At 36.5% G+C, this 12952-nt stretch overlaps 1 protein-coding gene and 1 pseudogene across 10 annotated transcripts in view; one reads left to right on the forward strand and one right to left on the reverse strand.

Moving 5' to 3' along the window:
• The window catches only part of ALMS1 (ALMS1 centrosome and basal body associated protein), a 229005-nt gene that overhangs the window by 55728 nt on the left and 160325 nt on the right, over nt 1-12952 (reverse strand). For 9 of the 10 annotated variants that reach the window (XR_004475344.2, XR_004475343.2, XM_033400506.2 and 6 more), the window contains 2 exons: nt 5183-5320; nt 2701-2871 (listed from right to left, as the gene is read on the reverse strand). Coding sequence is in view for 7 of the 10 variants with exons in the window: in XM_033400506.2 (XP_033256397.2) it covers nt 2701-2871; nt 5183-5320 (309 nt within the window). In the remaining 3 variants the exon portion in view is untranslated. Of the gene's footprint in view, nt 1-2700; nt 2872-5182; nt 5321-12952 lie in introns of those variants that run through there. The other variant, XR_004475345.2, reaches the window with a different exon arrangement.
• Nucleotides 8274-9707, forward strand: LOC101289830 (eIF5-mimic protein 2-like; annotated as a pseudogene).

A 12952-nucleotide genomic window follows, 5' to 3' on the forward strand; every position in this document is an offset into this window, starting at 1 on the left:
GTCCACACATTAAATGATTCCATTTGTATTAAGGTCTAGAATAGGAAAATTTATAATAGAGACAAAGTAGATCAGTGGTTGACTTAGGGCTTGGGGGGAGGTGCGTGATGAGGAAACAGAGGGGTGATAGCTAAGGGGTATAGGGTTTCTTTCTGAGGTGATAAAAATGTTCTAAAATCAACTGTGTTGATGGTTGCACATATCTGTGAATAGGGTAAAAATCATTAAATGGTACACTTTAAGTGGGAGAATTATATATGTGCATTACATATCAAAAAAGCTGTTGAAAAAAATGTTCTATGATCATTTGAAAGGTTTTTTTTAAAAAGCATACAAACATTTATACACATCAACCTCATTATTTCCAGATGTTTCTCTAACGCTTTTTTTTTTTTTTTTTTAAATTTCATTTCCATGGTCTGTTATGGGCTAAGTATGTGTGTTCAAGCTCCCTAGTGTTCTGTATTATCCATTTCTCCTTGAGGGTCCTCTAGGGCAGCAGTCCACAACTTTTTTGGCACCAGGGACCGGTGTCATGGAAGACAATTTTTCCACAGACGGGGGTGGGGGGTAGGGGGATGGTTCAGGCGGTAACATGAGGAATGGGGAGCGATAGGGAGCTGCAGGTGAAGTTTCGCTCGCTCGCCCGCCACTCACCTCCTCTGTGCAGCCTGGTCTAGAGTATGCTTCTGCAGGTTATGTTTCCATCTCTCTTTTCCAAGCTATGTCTCCTAGACTACCCACTGCAGAGTTGCAATGTTGTTTTTTCATCTTATACATTCTTTTTTGTGTGTGATAAACACAGAAGATTAAATTTACCATCTTAACCAATTTTTAAGCACACAGTTCAGCAGTGTTAAGTATGTTCACACTGTTGCACAACAGATCTCTAGAACATCTTCATCTTGCAACACTGAAACTCTACACCCAATAAACATTAATTTTCCCTCCTTTCTCTCCCCAGCCGTTGGCAGCCACTTTTCTACTTTGTTTCTAAGATTTTCACTATTTCAGATACTTCCTATAGGTGGAATATACAATGTTTATCTTTTTGTGACTGGCTTATTTCACTCAGCACAAGGTCCTTGAGATTCACCTAAGTTATAGCGTGTGACAGGATTTTCTTTTTTTTAAGGCTGCATAACATTCTATTGTATATATATCACATTTTTATCCATTTATCCACACATATTTATCCATTCATCTGCTGATGGACATATCTTGATTATTGTCAGTAATGCTGCAATGAACATGGGTGTGCAGATATCTCTGAGATCCTGCTTTGAATTCCTTTGGATATACACCCAGAAGTGGGATTGCTGTATCATATCGTTATTCTATTTTTAATTTTTTAGGAACCTCCATACTGTTTTCCATAATGGTTGTGCCATTTTATATTTCCACCAACAGTGCACAAGGGTTCCAATTTCTCTGCATCCTTGCCAACAACTGATATTTTCTGTTCTTTTGATAGTACCCATCCTAATAGGTGTGCAGTAGTATCTCATTGTGGTTTTGATTTGCATTTCTCTGATGATTAGTGATATTAAGCATCTTTTCATATACTTGTCGGCCATTCATAAATACTCCCTGGAGAATTGTCTATTCGAGTCCTTTACCAATTTTTAAATTGGGTTTCTTTGTTGTTGAGTTTTAGAAGTTCCATATATAATCTGGATATTCATCACTTATCATGATTTGCAAATACTTTCTCCTATTCCACAGGTTGTCTTTTAACTCTGTTGATTGTATCCTTTGAAGCAGAGTTTTAAATTCTGATACAGTATAATTTATTTATTTTTGCTTTTGTTGCCTATACTTTTGGTGTCATATCCAAGAAATCATTGCCAAATCCAATGTCATGAAGCTTTTCCCCCATGTTTTCTTCTAAGAGTTTTATAATTTTAGCTCTTCTGTTTGGATCTTTGATCCATTTTGAGTTAATTTTGTATATGGTAAAAGGTAATGGTCCAAATTAATTCTTTTGCACGTGGATATCCAGGTTTCCAACACCATCTGTTGAAGAGACTATTCTTTTCCTACTGTGTAGTCTTGGTGCCCTTATGGAAAATCATCCACCTAATACATTCTTGATGTTAGCAGCTGCACGAGGACTATTTTCAAAATACAGTATCCACAGATTAGCTTCTTGACTCCTTTCTTTTCTTATCTGGATACTGTTCTATATTCCTCTAAGACATAAAGTTTGACAGCTAGGTAGTAACAGCTTGTGTCCTATACAGTTTTCTTTTATGTTATTAGAGAAAGGGGGCCATGGGTAAACATAAATAGATTTGATCTTGGGTCTTTTTTATTGTAATTTTTAAAAAGTTTGTATTGAGGTTCTTTCTGTCTTTGTCACAGTCATCTGGAATGCCTTAAGCTTTCTGCTGTTTCAGTGTTGAGACATGATACTTCACTTCTAATACTATCAGCCTTGGGTATTTAATTGTAATTTTGTTTCTAAATTGCCAGTATCTTTTCCCAGAAGTAACAATTATCTTACAAATAAATACATACATCCACACAGACAGAGAAGCACTGAAGTGATATGCATAAGAAAGCAAAAAATAAAAAAATGGAACTCTGTTTAAATTGTGAGATTACAGTCTCATCAGAATTAAGTGGAAACACATAGACACAGGCGTTTGCGTGTGCATGCTCTCTCTCTCTCACACCCCCTACCCCACTCCCCATTACCTGCAATATCTATTTGCAAGGATTTCTTCTCTTCGGGCCAGCCTTCCTTAGGAACTGTCCTCTTACTGTGGATCTCCTCTTTCTGTTTAGTGGCTTTAGTGTCTGGTAGATTAACAATCTTCGTGTCTTGTAGTTGAGCTGACTGCTCTGAAGCAGCAGCAGCACTGGAACCTAAGAGAGGAAAATCAAGATTCAGACAGGAAGCTGACAAAAATTATTTTAAAATACCTCTCAAGCATCTACTAGTGTGAGAAGATAGTTACGCTGGATAAACAGTGAGATGGATGCAGGACAGGAATAAAGACACAGACGTAGAGAACAGACTTGAGGACACAGGGAGGGGGAAGGGTAAGCTGGGACGAAGTGAGAGAGTGGCATGGACTTATATACACTACCAAATGTAAAACAGATAGCTAGTGGGAAGCAGCCGCATAGCACAGGGAGATCAACTCAGTGCTATATGACCACCTAGAGGGGTGGGATAGGGAGGGTGGGAGACACAAGAGGGAGGAGATACGGGGATATATGTATATGTATAGCTGATTCACTTTGTTATAAAGCAGAAACTAACACACCATTGTAAAGCAATTATACTCCAATAAAGATGTTTAAAACCAAAAAAAAGTGAGATGGAGGGCTTCCCTGGTGGCATAGTGGTTGAGAGTCCGCCGGCCGATGCAGGGGACACAGGTTCGTGCCCCGGTCCAGGAAGATCCCCTATGCCACAAAGCGGCTGGGCCCATGAGCCATGGCCGCTGAGCCTGCACGTCCGGAGCCTGTGCTCCGCAACGGGAGAGGCCACAACAGTGAGAGGTCCACATACCGCAAAAAAAAAAAAAAAAAAGAGATGGAAAGAGAAAAGCATTTTGGGCAAAGGTGACTACACATGAAAAAAATGGAATCAGGAAAGCAACTGAACATCTAAGAAACAGTGCAAGTATATAATTTATTAGATTATAGAATTTGTAAGGAAAAGAGAGAAAAATTAGCATTTGAAAAGTTCTTTGGGAGCCCATTCTACTGTTCTGAAAGACTAGGCTAAAAAATTTAGTTTTCATTCTTTTTTTTTTTTGCGCAGGCTTCTCACTGCGGTGGCTTCTCTTGCTGCGGAGCACAGGAGGGCTCGAACCCGTGTCCCCTGCTTTGGCAGGCGGATTCTTAACCACTGCACCACCAGCGAAGTCCTAGTTTTTATTTTCAAGGGCAATGAAAACTTTTTGATGAGGAAATTAACATGATCAAAACTTTTTCTGAAGCATTTGTTTAAAAACAGCAAAAAAGCTGGTAAGTTTTCAAATACAATATTTGCCCAGAATACAATATAACTTCTGAAAAAGAATCAATACACAAAAAAGAGAAGTGGCTAATTATACTCCAAAATATGTTTCTATTTATACTTGTGGCAGACTACCAGCTGTCCTCTGAAATCCACTTTCCTTTTCCTCTAAAATAGAACCTGACTTATCTGGGCATACCGTAATAGAGATTATATTTCCCAGCCTCCCGGGCAACATAGGTTGGTGTGACCATGTGAATAAGTCTGGCCAATAGGATGGAAGGGGAATGGTACATTTAACTTTTGAGAAGTATTTAAAGGAAGAAATACACTTTTTTCTTTATCCTTTTTTTTTTTTTTTTTTTTTGTGGTACGCGGGCCTCTCACTGCTGTGGCCTCTCCCATTGCGGAGCACAGGCTCCGGACGCACAGGCTCAGCGGCCACGGCTCATGGGCCCAGCCGCTCCGCAGCATGTGGGATCCTCCCGGACCAGGGCACGAATGTGGGATCCTCCCGGACCGGGGCACGAACCCGTGTCCCCTGCATTGGCAGGGGGACTCCCAACCACTGCGCCACCAGGGAAGCCCTCTTTTTCCTTTGTTTTCCTTTTTGCTGGCTGGAATACGTGTCTGACAACTACAGCATGAGAATGGAGGCTAAAATGTTGAAGCAAAAGGAGAGACAGAGCTTTGTTCCCTGATACTCTTTTCTGTATTCTTTAAGCCAATGTCATTTTGTTTTTGTTTTCATCTCTCAGAGCCAAAACTATCCTAAACGAAACACACTTTTACAGGCATTTTTAATCAGCACAGTCCTACCAAAGTAAATTAACTGGGAAGGTAGTTAGGAAGTAAACAAGCTAAATTCCTGAAGAACAAAGGCCTATATAAAACAATTTTATTAGAGAATTAGCATCTCATGGCAACAAATGTTTTTATCAGAGTTTTTAAAAGTCCATTATGTGAATTTCTGGCAATGCGATTAATTTGTGTATAATATTCATAAAGTTCTCCAAAAATATCTCAAGGAGCTTTAAAAATGTTAGTTTTACCTGCCAGTGTACACCAAAAGTTGCAGCTAACATCCTATTTCACATATGAACAAGATGGAGGGTTGAAGAGAGCAAGAATATATAATATTTTTCTATTTATATTCATTTTAGAAGGTCAGAATAAAACAATAGGCAGATGATTCAGTTCCACTACCTGTAATGTCTTTCTGCAAGGATTCTTTTTCTTCAGATCGAGAAGCCTCGGTCACTGCCCTTTCACTGTAGATCTCCTTTTTCTGGTTTTTGTCTGAGAGGTCCTCATCCCCAGTGGTAAGAACTTGAACTTGAGCATCTGGAATAATGATGTCATTTGATCCCAGGGAGAAGGAAAAGATAACACAAGCAAGTAATCCACCCCTTCCACCCCAAACAAAAACCAAAACAAAAACCTCTTTATATATTAGGAAAAAAAGCATCTCTTAGGCTCAACCATGTAAAAGCTGTGACAGTTTTAAGGACTTTATAACATATGACAGTTTTGGGGGGTTTGGAAAGTTCTCCATATTTTTCTGTGTACAATCACTTTAAACAAAATCTGTTCTTTGCTGTTTTGATGCAACAGTTAAAAAAAAAAATCCAGATCAGGTATCTTTCAAAGTAGCAAAGTACATCTGAACAAGACTATTCAAAATTTTTGTCACTTAGGGGGCAAATTTTGATATTTCATATAATCCTAGAAAAGCATCTATATCATCTAGATTTTATATATAGTACTTATATAATTCTTTAAAATCTCCTGAGGTTAAATTTGTCTAATGCTTTCTATTTTCCTTCTGTTTTTCTTGGTCATACTTGCTAGAGATTTATCTACCTTATTGGTCTTTTAAAATCAGCTCTTTTCTTTTCTTTTTTTTTTTTTGTGGTACGCGGGCCTCTCACTGTTGTGGCCTCTCCCATTGTGAAGCACAGGCTCCGGACGCGCAGGCTCAGTGGCCATGGCTCACGGGCCCAGCCGCTCCACGGCATGTGGGATCTTCCCAGACCGGGGCACAAACCTGTGTCCCCTGCATCGGCAGGTGGACTCTCAACCACTGCGCCACCAGGGAAGCTTTCTTTTCTTTTTTATTGTATGAGAAAACGCAAGTGCAAAATAATAATGTTGGTAAATAAATTAAAAATCACCAATACAACAACTAGGATACAGTTATCAAGCAGTTAATACGGTTATATGTTTTTTACAATGGATTGACAAGAGATTCATTTCCTATCTCTAAGAATGAATATTTTTCAACAAAGCAGTCAGAAAGGCAATAGAGATTACGAAAAACAACATAATGAACACCAATGTGTCTACTATAGAGCTTAAGAAATAAGATAAAACATTACAGATATAATGATATAATGATAATGATACCCTGTGTAAAGCCTCAATGATACCATTCTCTCTTTTCAGTAGCAACCTTAAGCTCAATTTAGAGTTCGTCAATCTCAAGGATGTTCTTGAACTTTTTACTATACAGTGCTGCATGTATTAGTCAACAATGTACTGGATGGTTCTGCGTGTCTTTAAACTTTATATAAAGGGTATAATACTCTGTGTACCTTTAAATAACTTGCCTTTTACACTCAGTATTACGACTGGGGGATTTACTCATAGTGACTCTAATTAACTCATTCTCAGTGTTATGTAGAATTCTATGGAATTAATATATCAATTTTCACCTGTTGGTAAACTTTAGGCTATTTCTAATTTTTTTTTTTTTTTTTTTTTTTTTTTTGTGGTACGCGGGCCTCTCACTGTTGTGGCCTCTCCCATTGCAGAGCAAAGGCTCCGGACGTGCAGGCTCAGTGGCCATGGCTCACAGGCCCAGCCGCTCCGCAGCATGTGGGATCTTCCCAGACCGGGGCACGAACCCGTGTCCCCTGCATCGGCAGGCAGACTCTCAACTACTGCGCCACCAGGGAAGCCCTCTAATTGTTTAATACTGAAAAGCATTACAATGAACATTACTATAAAATTTCTTTGTAGGTTGTATGAGTTTCAAATATCTTCTCTCAGTCTGTGTCTTGTCTTTGAATTATTTATGTCGTCTTTCGGTGCACAAAATTTTTCATTTTAATAATACCACTTATTTTCTTTTTCCTTCACGGTCTGTGCTTTGTGTGTCTTATTTAAGAAATCATTCTTTCATGGTCAAAGGTCATCTGAATTCTAAAAGCTTAAAGTTTTCTTTTTACATTTAATATCATTTGGACTACATTTTTGTTTAATGTGCAGCAGGGATCTATCTGATTTTATTTTTTCTTACATATATAATCAATGGTCCAAACACTATTGAATAGTTCACCCTTTCTCCAGGATTGTTATGTCATCTGTATCATATATTAGTTTCCACATTCATGGGTGTGTTTCTGGGTCAACATGTTGTTCCACTTTTCTTTGTTTATTCCTTTGCAAGTGAGGTCTTAAACATATATATTATATATATATATAAATTATATATAAATTTTATATATGTGTACACACACACACACACACACACACACACACACACACACACACACGTCTTTTGATGTCTGGTATAGCAAGTTCCCTTACCTTATTCTTTAAATATACTTCTTGAATTTCCAAAAAATTTTGGAATCAGCCTGTCAAGTTCTATGAAAAAATCTACTGGAATTTTGAGTAGCAATTCATTGAATTTATTTAAGTCTTCCTTAATATATTTCAATGAAGCTTTATCATTTTCTCTAGTTTTTCATGTCCTTTGTTAGATTCATTTCTAAGTACTTATTTTTTGTTGTTTTTTAAAAAAGTATCTTAAAAAATCTTTTGCATTATGTATCAGAAGACATGTATCAAAAAATTACAGAGAACTCAGTTAATTGTTAAAAAGTGAACATGTACCCAGGTAAAAAAAAAAAAATCTGCCTATATAACCCTATATGCTCTCCCCTCATTCTTTCAACCTCCCTCAGGCTGAGCATAACACCCCATTTTAAATGCAACAAATTACTTATATATCTGAACTTTATATAAATGGAATAATACAGCACATAGCCTTTATGTCTTGCTTTCTTCTCTTACATTATATTTGTCAGATTCGTTAAGTGTTAAAACATATATTTGTCTTTTACTCAGTCTCATTTACTGGTTACTATTCAACAGTGTTAATATGGTACAATTCACTCATACTACTGGAAAAATAATGGCATAATAAATATAAAAATAATGGCATCAGGGTAATTGCCAGTTTGGAGCTATTACAAAAACTGCTGTAAAGAATATTCATGTGGCAGAGGAGACACCGCCACAGTTGCCGCCACCTCCGGGATTTCTGGTTCTTTTCTCTTCGCCTTAAATTCGGGTGTCTTTTATGAATAATCAAAAGCAGCAAAAGGCAACGCTATCAGGCCAGCGTTTTAAAACCAGAAAAAGAGATGAAAAAGAGAGGTTTGACCCTACTCAGTTTCAAGACTGTATTATTCAAGGCTTAACTGAAACTGGTACTGATTTGGAAGCAGTAGCAAAGTTTCTTGATGCTTCTGGAGCAAAACTTGACTATCGCCGATATGCAGAAACACTCTTTGACATTCTGGTGGCCGGTGGAATGCTGGCCCCAGGTGGTACACTGGCAGATGACATGATGCATACAGATGTTAGTGTGTTTGCAGCACAAGAGGACCTAGAGACCATGCAAGCATTTGCTCAGGTTTTTAACAAGTTAATCAGGTGCTACAAATACCTGGAGAAAAGTTTTGAAGATGGAAGTTAAAAAGCTGCTGCTGTTCTTAAAGGGTTTTTCAGAGTCGGAGAGGAACAAGCTGGCTATGTTGACTGGTGTTCTTCTGGCTAATGGAACACTTAATGCATCCATTCTTAATAGCCTTTATCATGAGAATTAGGTTAAAGAAGGGGTTTCAGCAGCTTTTGCTGTAAAGCTCTTTAAATCATGGATAAATGAAAAAGATATCAATGCAGTAGCTCCAAGTCTTCGGAAAGTGAGCATGGATAACAGACTGATGGAACTTTTTCCTGCCAATAAACAAAGCGTTGAACACTTCACAAAGTATTTTACTGAGGCAGGCTTGAAAGAGCTTTCACAGTATGTTTGGAATCAGCAAACCATAGGAGCTCGTAAGGAACTCCAGAAAGAACTTCAAGAACAGATGTCCCGTGGTGATCCATTTAAGGATACAATTTTGTATGTCAAGGAGGAGATGAAGAAAAACAACATCCCAGAACCAGCTGTCATTGGAATAGTATGGTCCAGTGTAATGAGCACCGTGGAATGGAACAAAAAAGAGGAGCTTGTAGCAGAGCAAGCCATCAAGCACTTGAAGCAATACAGCCCTCTACTTGCTGCCTTTACAACTCAAGGTCAGTCTGCACTGATTCTGTAACTGAAGATTCAGGAGCATTGCTATGACAACATTCATTTCATGAAAGCCTTCCAGAAAATAGTGGTGCTTTTTTATAAAGCTGAAGTTCTGAGTGAAGAACCCATTCTGAAGTGGTATAAAGATGCACATGTTGCCAAGGGGAAAAGTGTCTTCCTTGAACAAATGAAAAAGTTTGTAGAGCGGCTCAAAAATGCTGAAGAAGAATCTGAGTCTGAAGCTGAAGGAGGTGACTGAATTGGAAACTACACCCTCAGTAAAGCAAACAGGAGTTGTAGATAAAATATCATGTCTCCTGTGTCCTGGTTCTTACATCTTCCTACCTCCCTATATCAAGCACGATAATAAGGGCTTTCATGGCAAATTTTAACTGTTTCTACGGTTACTGGAAATGTTGGATTTAGTTTCTGAAACCATGTTTTAAGTAGCTACAGGAGCTACAGATTTGAATTTAATGTTGCATTAGTCTTTTCACTTATCTTCTACCTCCTGTATTTTCTACTGTAATAATGTAATTTAAGGTCTTCCACAATGAACAGTTCACTTTTCCCCTGGGTTTTCTATATCAACAGTTTTCAAGATATGATTTGGTTAAAAATAATTTGTTACAAAAATTGTTTGCAAATTAAACTGTAAAAGTAAAAAAAAAAAAAAAAAGAATATTCATGTATGTCTTGGTGCTCACGCACATCCTTTCCTGTGGAGTATATAGTTAGGAACAGAACTGCTCTGTTATGCTTTTGTGTAACTTAGTAGATAATGGCAAATTGCTTTCCAAGGTCACTCTACCAATTTACATTCTTACCAGCAGTGAATAAGTACTGTTTGTTCTATATTCTTACCAACACAGTATTAACTTTTTCATTTCAGCCATTTTAATGGGTATGCAGAGATATCTTACTGTGGTCTTAATTTGCAATTCCCTGTTGATGAATTAAGTTGAATATTTTGCATACGTTCATTGGCTACTGGATAGTCTCTTTTATAAAAAGTACCTATTCAAGCCTTCTGTCCTTTTTAAAAATTGGATTGCCTAACTTTTTCATACTATTTGTATGAGTTCTTTTTATATTCTGGATAGAAGTCCTTTATGAGATATGTATTGCAAATATCTTCCCCACTCTGTGGCTTGCCTTTTACTCTTTTATTTGGTGTTTAATTAATAGAATCCCTTAATTTAATGTGGCATATCTGTCAGTTTTTTCTTTTATGGCTACTATTTTTTGGGGGTGGGGATCCAATTTAATAAATGTTTTCCCATTCCAAGATTGTGAGGACATACTCCTCTGTATTTTCTTCCAGAAGACTGACCTATCCATCTATCTATGCCTTTCATATTTAAATCTGAAGTATAAAGAATTGATTTTGGTGTACAGTGTAATGTAGGGGGGTCATAGTTCTATTTTTTTCCTAACATCCAATTTACCTAACATCATTTTACTGAAAAGATTATCTTTTCCCCCACCATACTGCAGTGGTACCTTTACTGTAAATCAGGTGTCCATATATGTGAATCTGGAGTATTCTCTTCTATGGTCAGCCTATTTATTCTTGTGCCAACATCACACTGTCTTAATTACTGAAGTTTCATAATAAGTTTTGATACTTGGTAGTGTAAACCTTCTAGAATCTTTTTCAATTTTTTATTATTTGTATTTAAGGGTGTAACGTTACCCCTAATCACTTTGGCTATCTTCTATACATTTTGATAGCAGAATTTATTATTATTTAGTTTTAAATATATTGTAACTTCCAGTATGACTTTAACTTCTGAGTTACTTAGAATTACATTTTTAAATTTTCAAATACATGTTTATTATATTAGTATATATATATAATATTTACATATTAGGTATATTAGTTTCCTAGGGCTGCCACAATAAATTACTACAAACTGAGTGGCTTAAAACAAAATAAATTTATTCTCCCACAGATCTGGAGTTTAGAAGTCGAAATCAAAGTGTCAGCAGGAACATGGTCTCTCAAAAGTCTATCTGGGAGAATCTTTCCTTGTCTCTTCCAGCTTCTAGTGACCCCTAGTGCTCCTGGCTTTCGACAGCATAATTCCAATCTCTGCTCCTGTCTTCACATGGCCTCCTCTCCTCTTTTTATAAGTACACTAATCATTGGATTTAAGGCCCACCCTACATCCAGGATGATATAACCTAGAGATCTTTAACTAATGACATCTGCAAAGACCCTATGTCCAAATAACATCACATTCTGAAGTTTCCTGTGGACATGAATTTTGGGGGGATTACTACTTAACCCATAAAACAGATTTTTGTTTCATTTTGTTATTCCATGTTTTTATTGTTGAGTTCTACTTTAGCTACACTGTAGTCAAAGAAGCTGTTCTGTTTGAATATCAATTCTTCAAAACCAACAGCTTCATCAATTTTTCTAAGTGTTCCGTGTGTTCTTAAAAAAATGAAAAGTTCTCTATAGTAAGTCAAACTTTTAAATTCCATTTTTAAATCTTGTCTACTTTAATTTTCTTTCCTGGTCTCTCACTTTCTGATAGATATGTATTGTTGGGTTTACCTATATTTTCCTGTCATTTTTCCTGCATACAAGTTTGAGTAAAAGAAAATAAAACTCAAATTTTATCTTATTGGTATATTTGACATTTTTGTTATTATGAGGTAAACTCATAATATATATTAATATTTTTTGGCCTGGAATTTTATTTTGTCAATATTAACATTGCTCATTAGCTTTATTTTAGTTAGTATTTGCCAAATATATCATTTTCCATCTCTTCCATGTTTTGGGAGGTAAGGTAAAATAAACTGTAATCTAATCAAAAGAACATATACAAATGGTTTTGAAAGTCAAATAGTTCCAGTAAACTTATAACAGAAAGCAACAGTTTTCAAATACCACCAATTTATTTAGCCATTTCTTCTAGTATCACTATCCTTGTTTCCAAATAACATGCCTTTATATTGCTGTATCCTTTTTAGTTCCAGAAATTATTTTTTTATTTCCTTCTATGATCAACATGGATTTACCTTTTATAGAACTTTCCTGTCACACCCATATTCCCTCAATCTATCTTCTGAAAAGTTTTAGCCCTATATTAATGTTCATTGTTTATATATTATGTAAATTGTAGTCATGATGATTAAATCAATATTCAGTGATTGTGTTATGTTTCTATTATTCAGTTAAACCAACTAGTATACTGTAATCACATTTATTTTCTTTTACAAAGTTTTGCTTTTACTGAGGAGTTAATAATTGCCTATTTTTGCATTTGCTATGTTTCTATATACCAATCCCTACATCATCCTCATAAATGTAAATAGAATTGAAAATCTCTTCTAAATACAGTCAACTACATAAGGTATTCTATCAACTCGACCTTTTTCTTACAGTCCTCAATCTGAACTTGTTCTAGATCTTCTGTACCACTGCTGCAATGGCAATTCCTTTCCCCCCTCTTCTATGTTGGCCCCATTTCCTCCATCCCATGTTTTCCTTTAAAAAAAATTAAATCTACTCCTTCATTTTATTTAGTGAAATAATTTTCCCTCAGAATTTCAAGGCATTACTCCTTTGGTTTCTAGTTCCATGTATT

The sequence above is a fragment of the Orcinus orca genome, chromosome 13 (genome assembly GCF_937001465.1).
Source record: "Orcinus orca chromosome 13, mOrcOrc1.1, whole genome shotgun sequence".
NCBI classification, from domain to species: Eukaryota; Metazoa; Chordata; class Mammalia; order Artiodactyla; family Delphinidae; genus Orcinus; species Orcinus orca.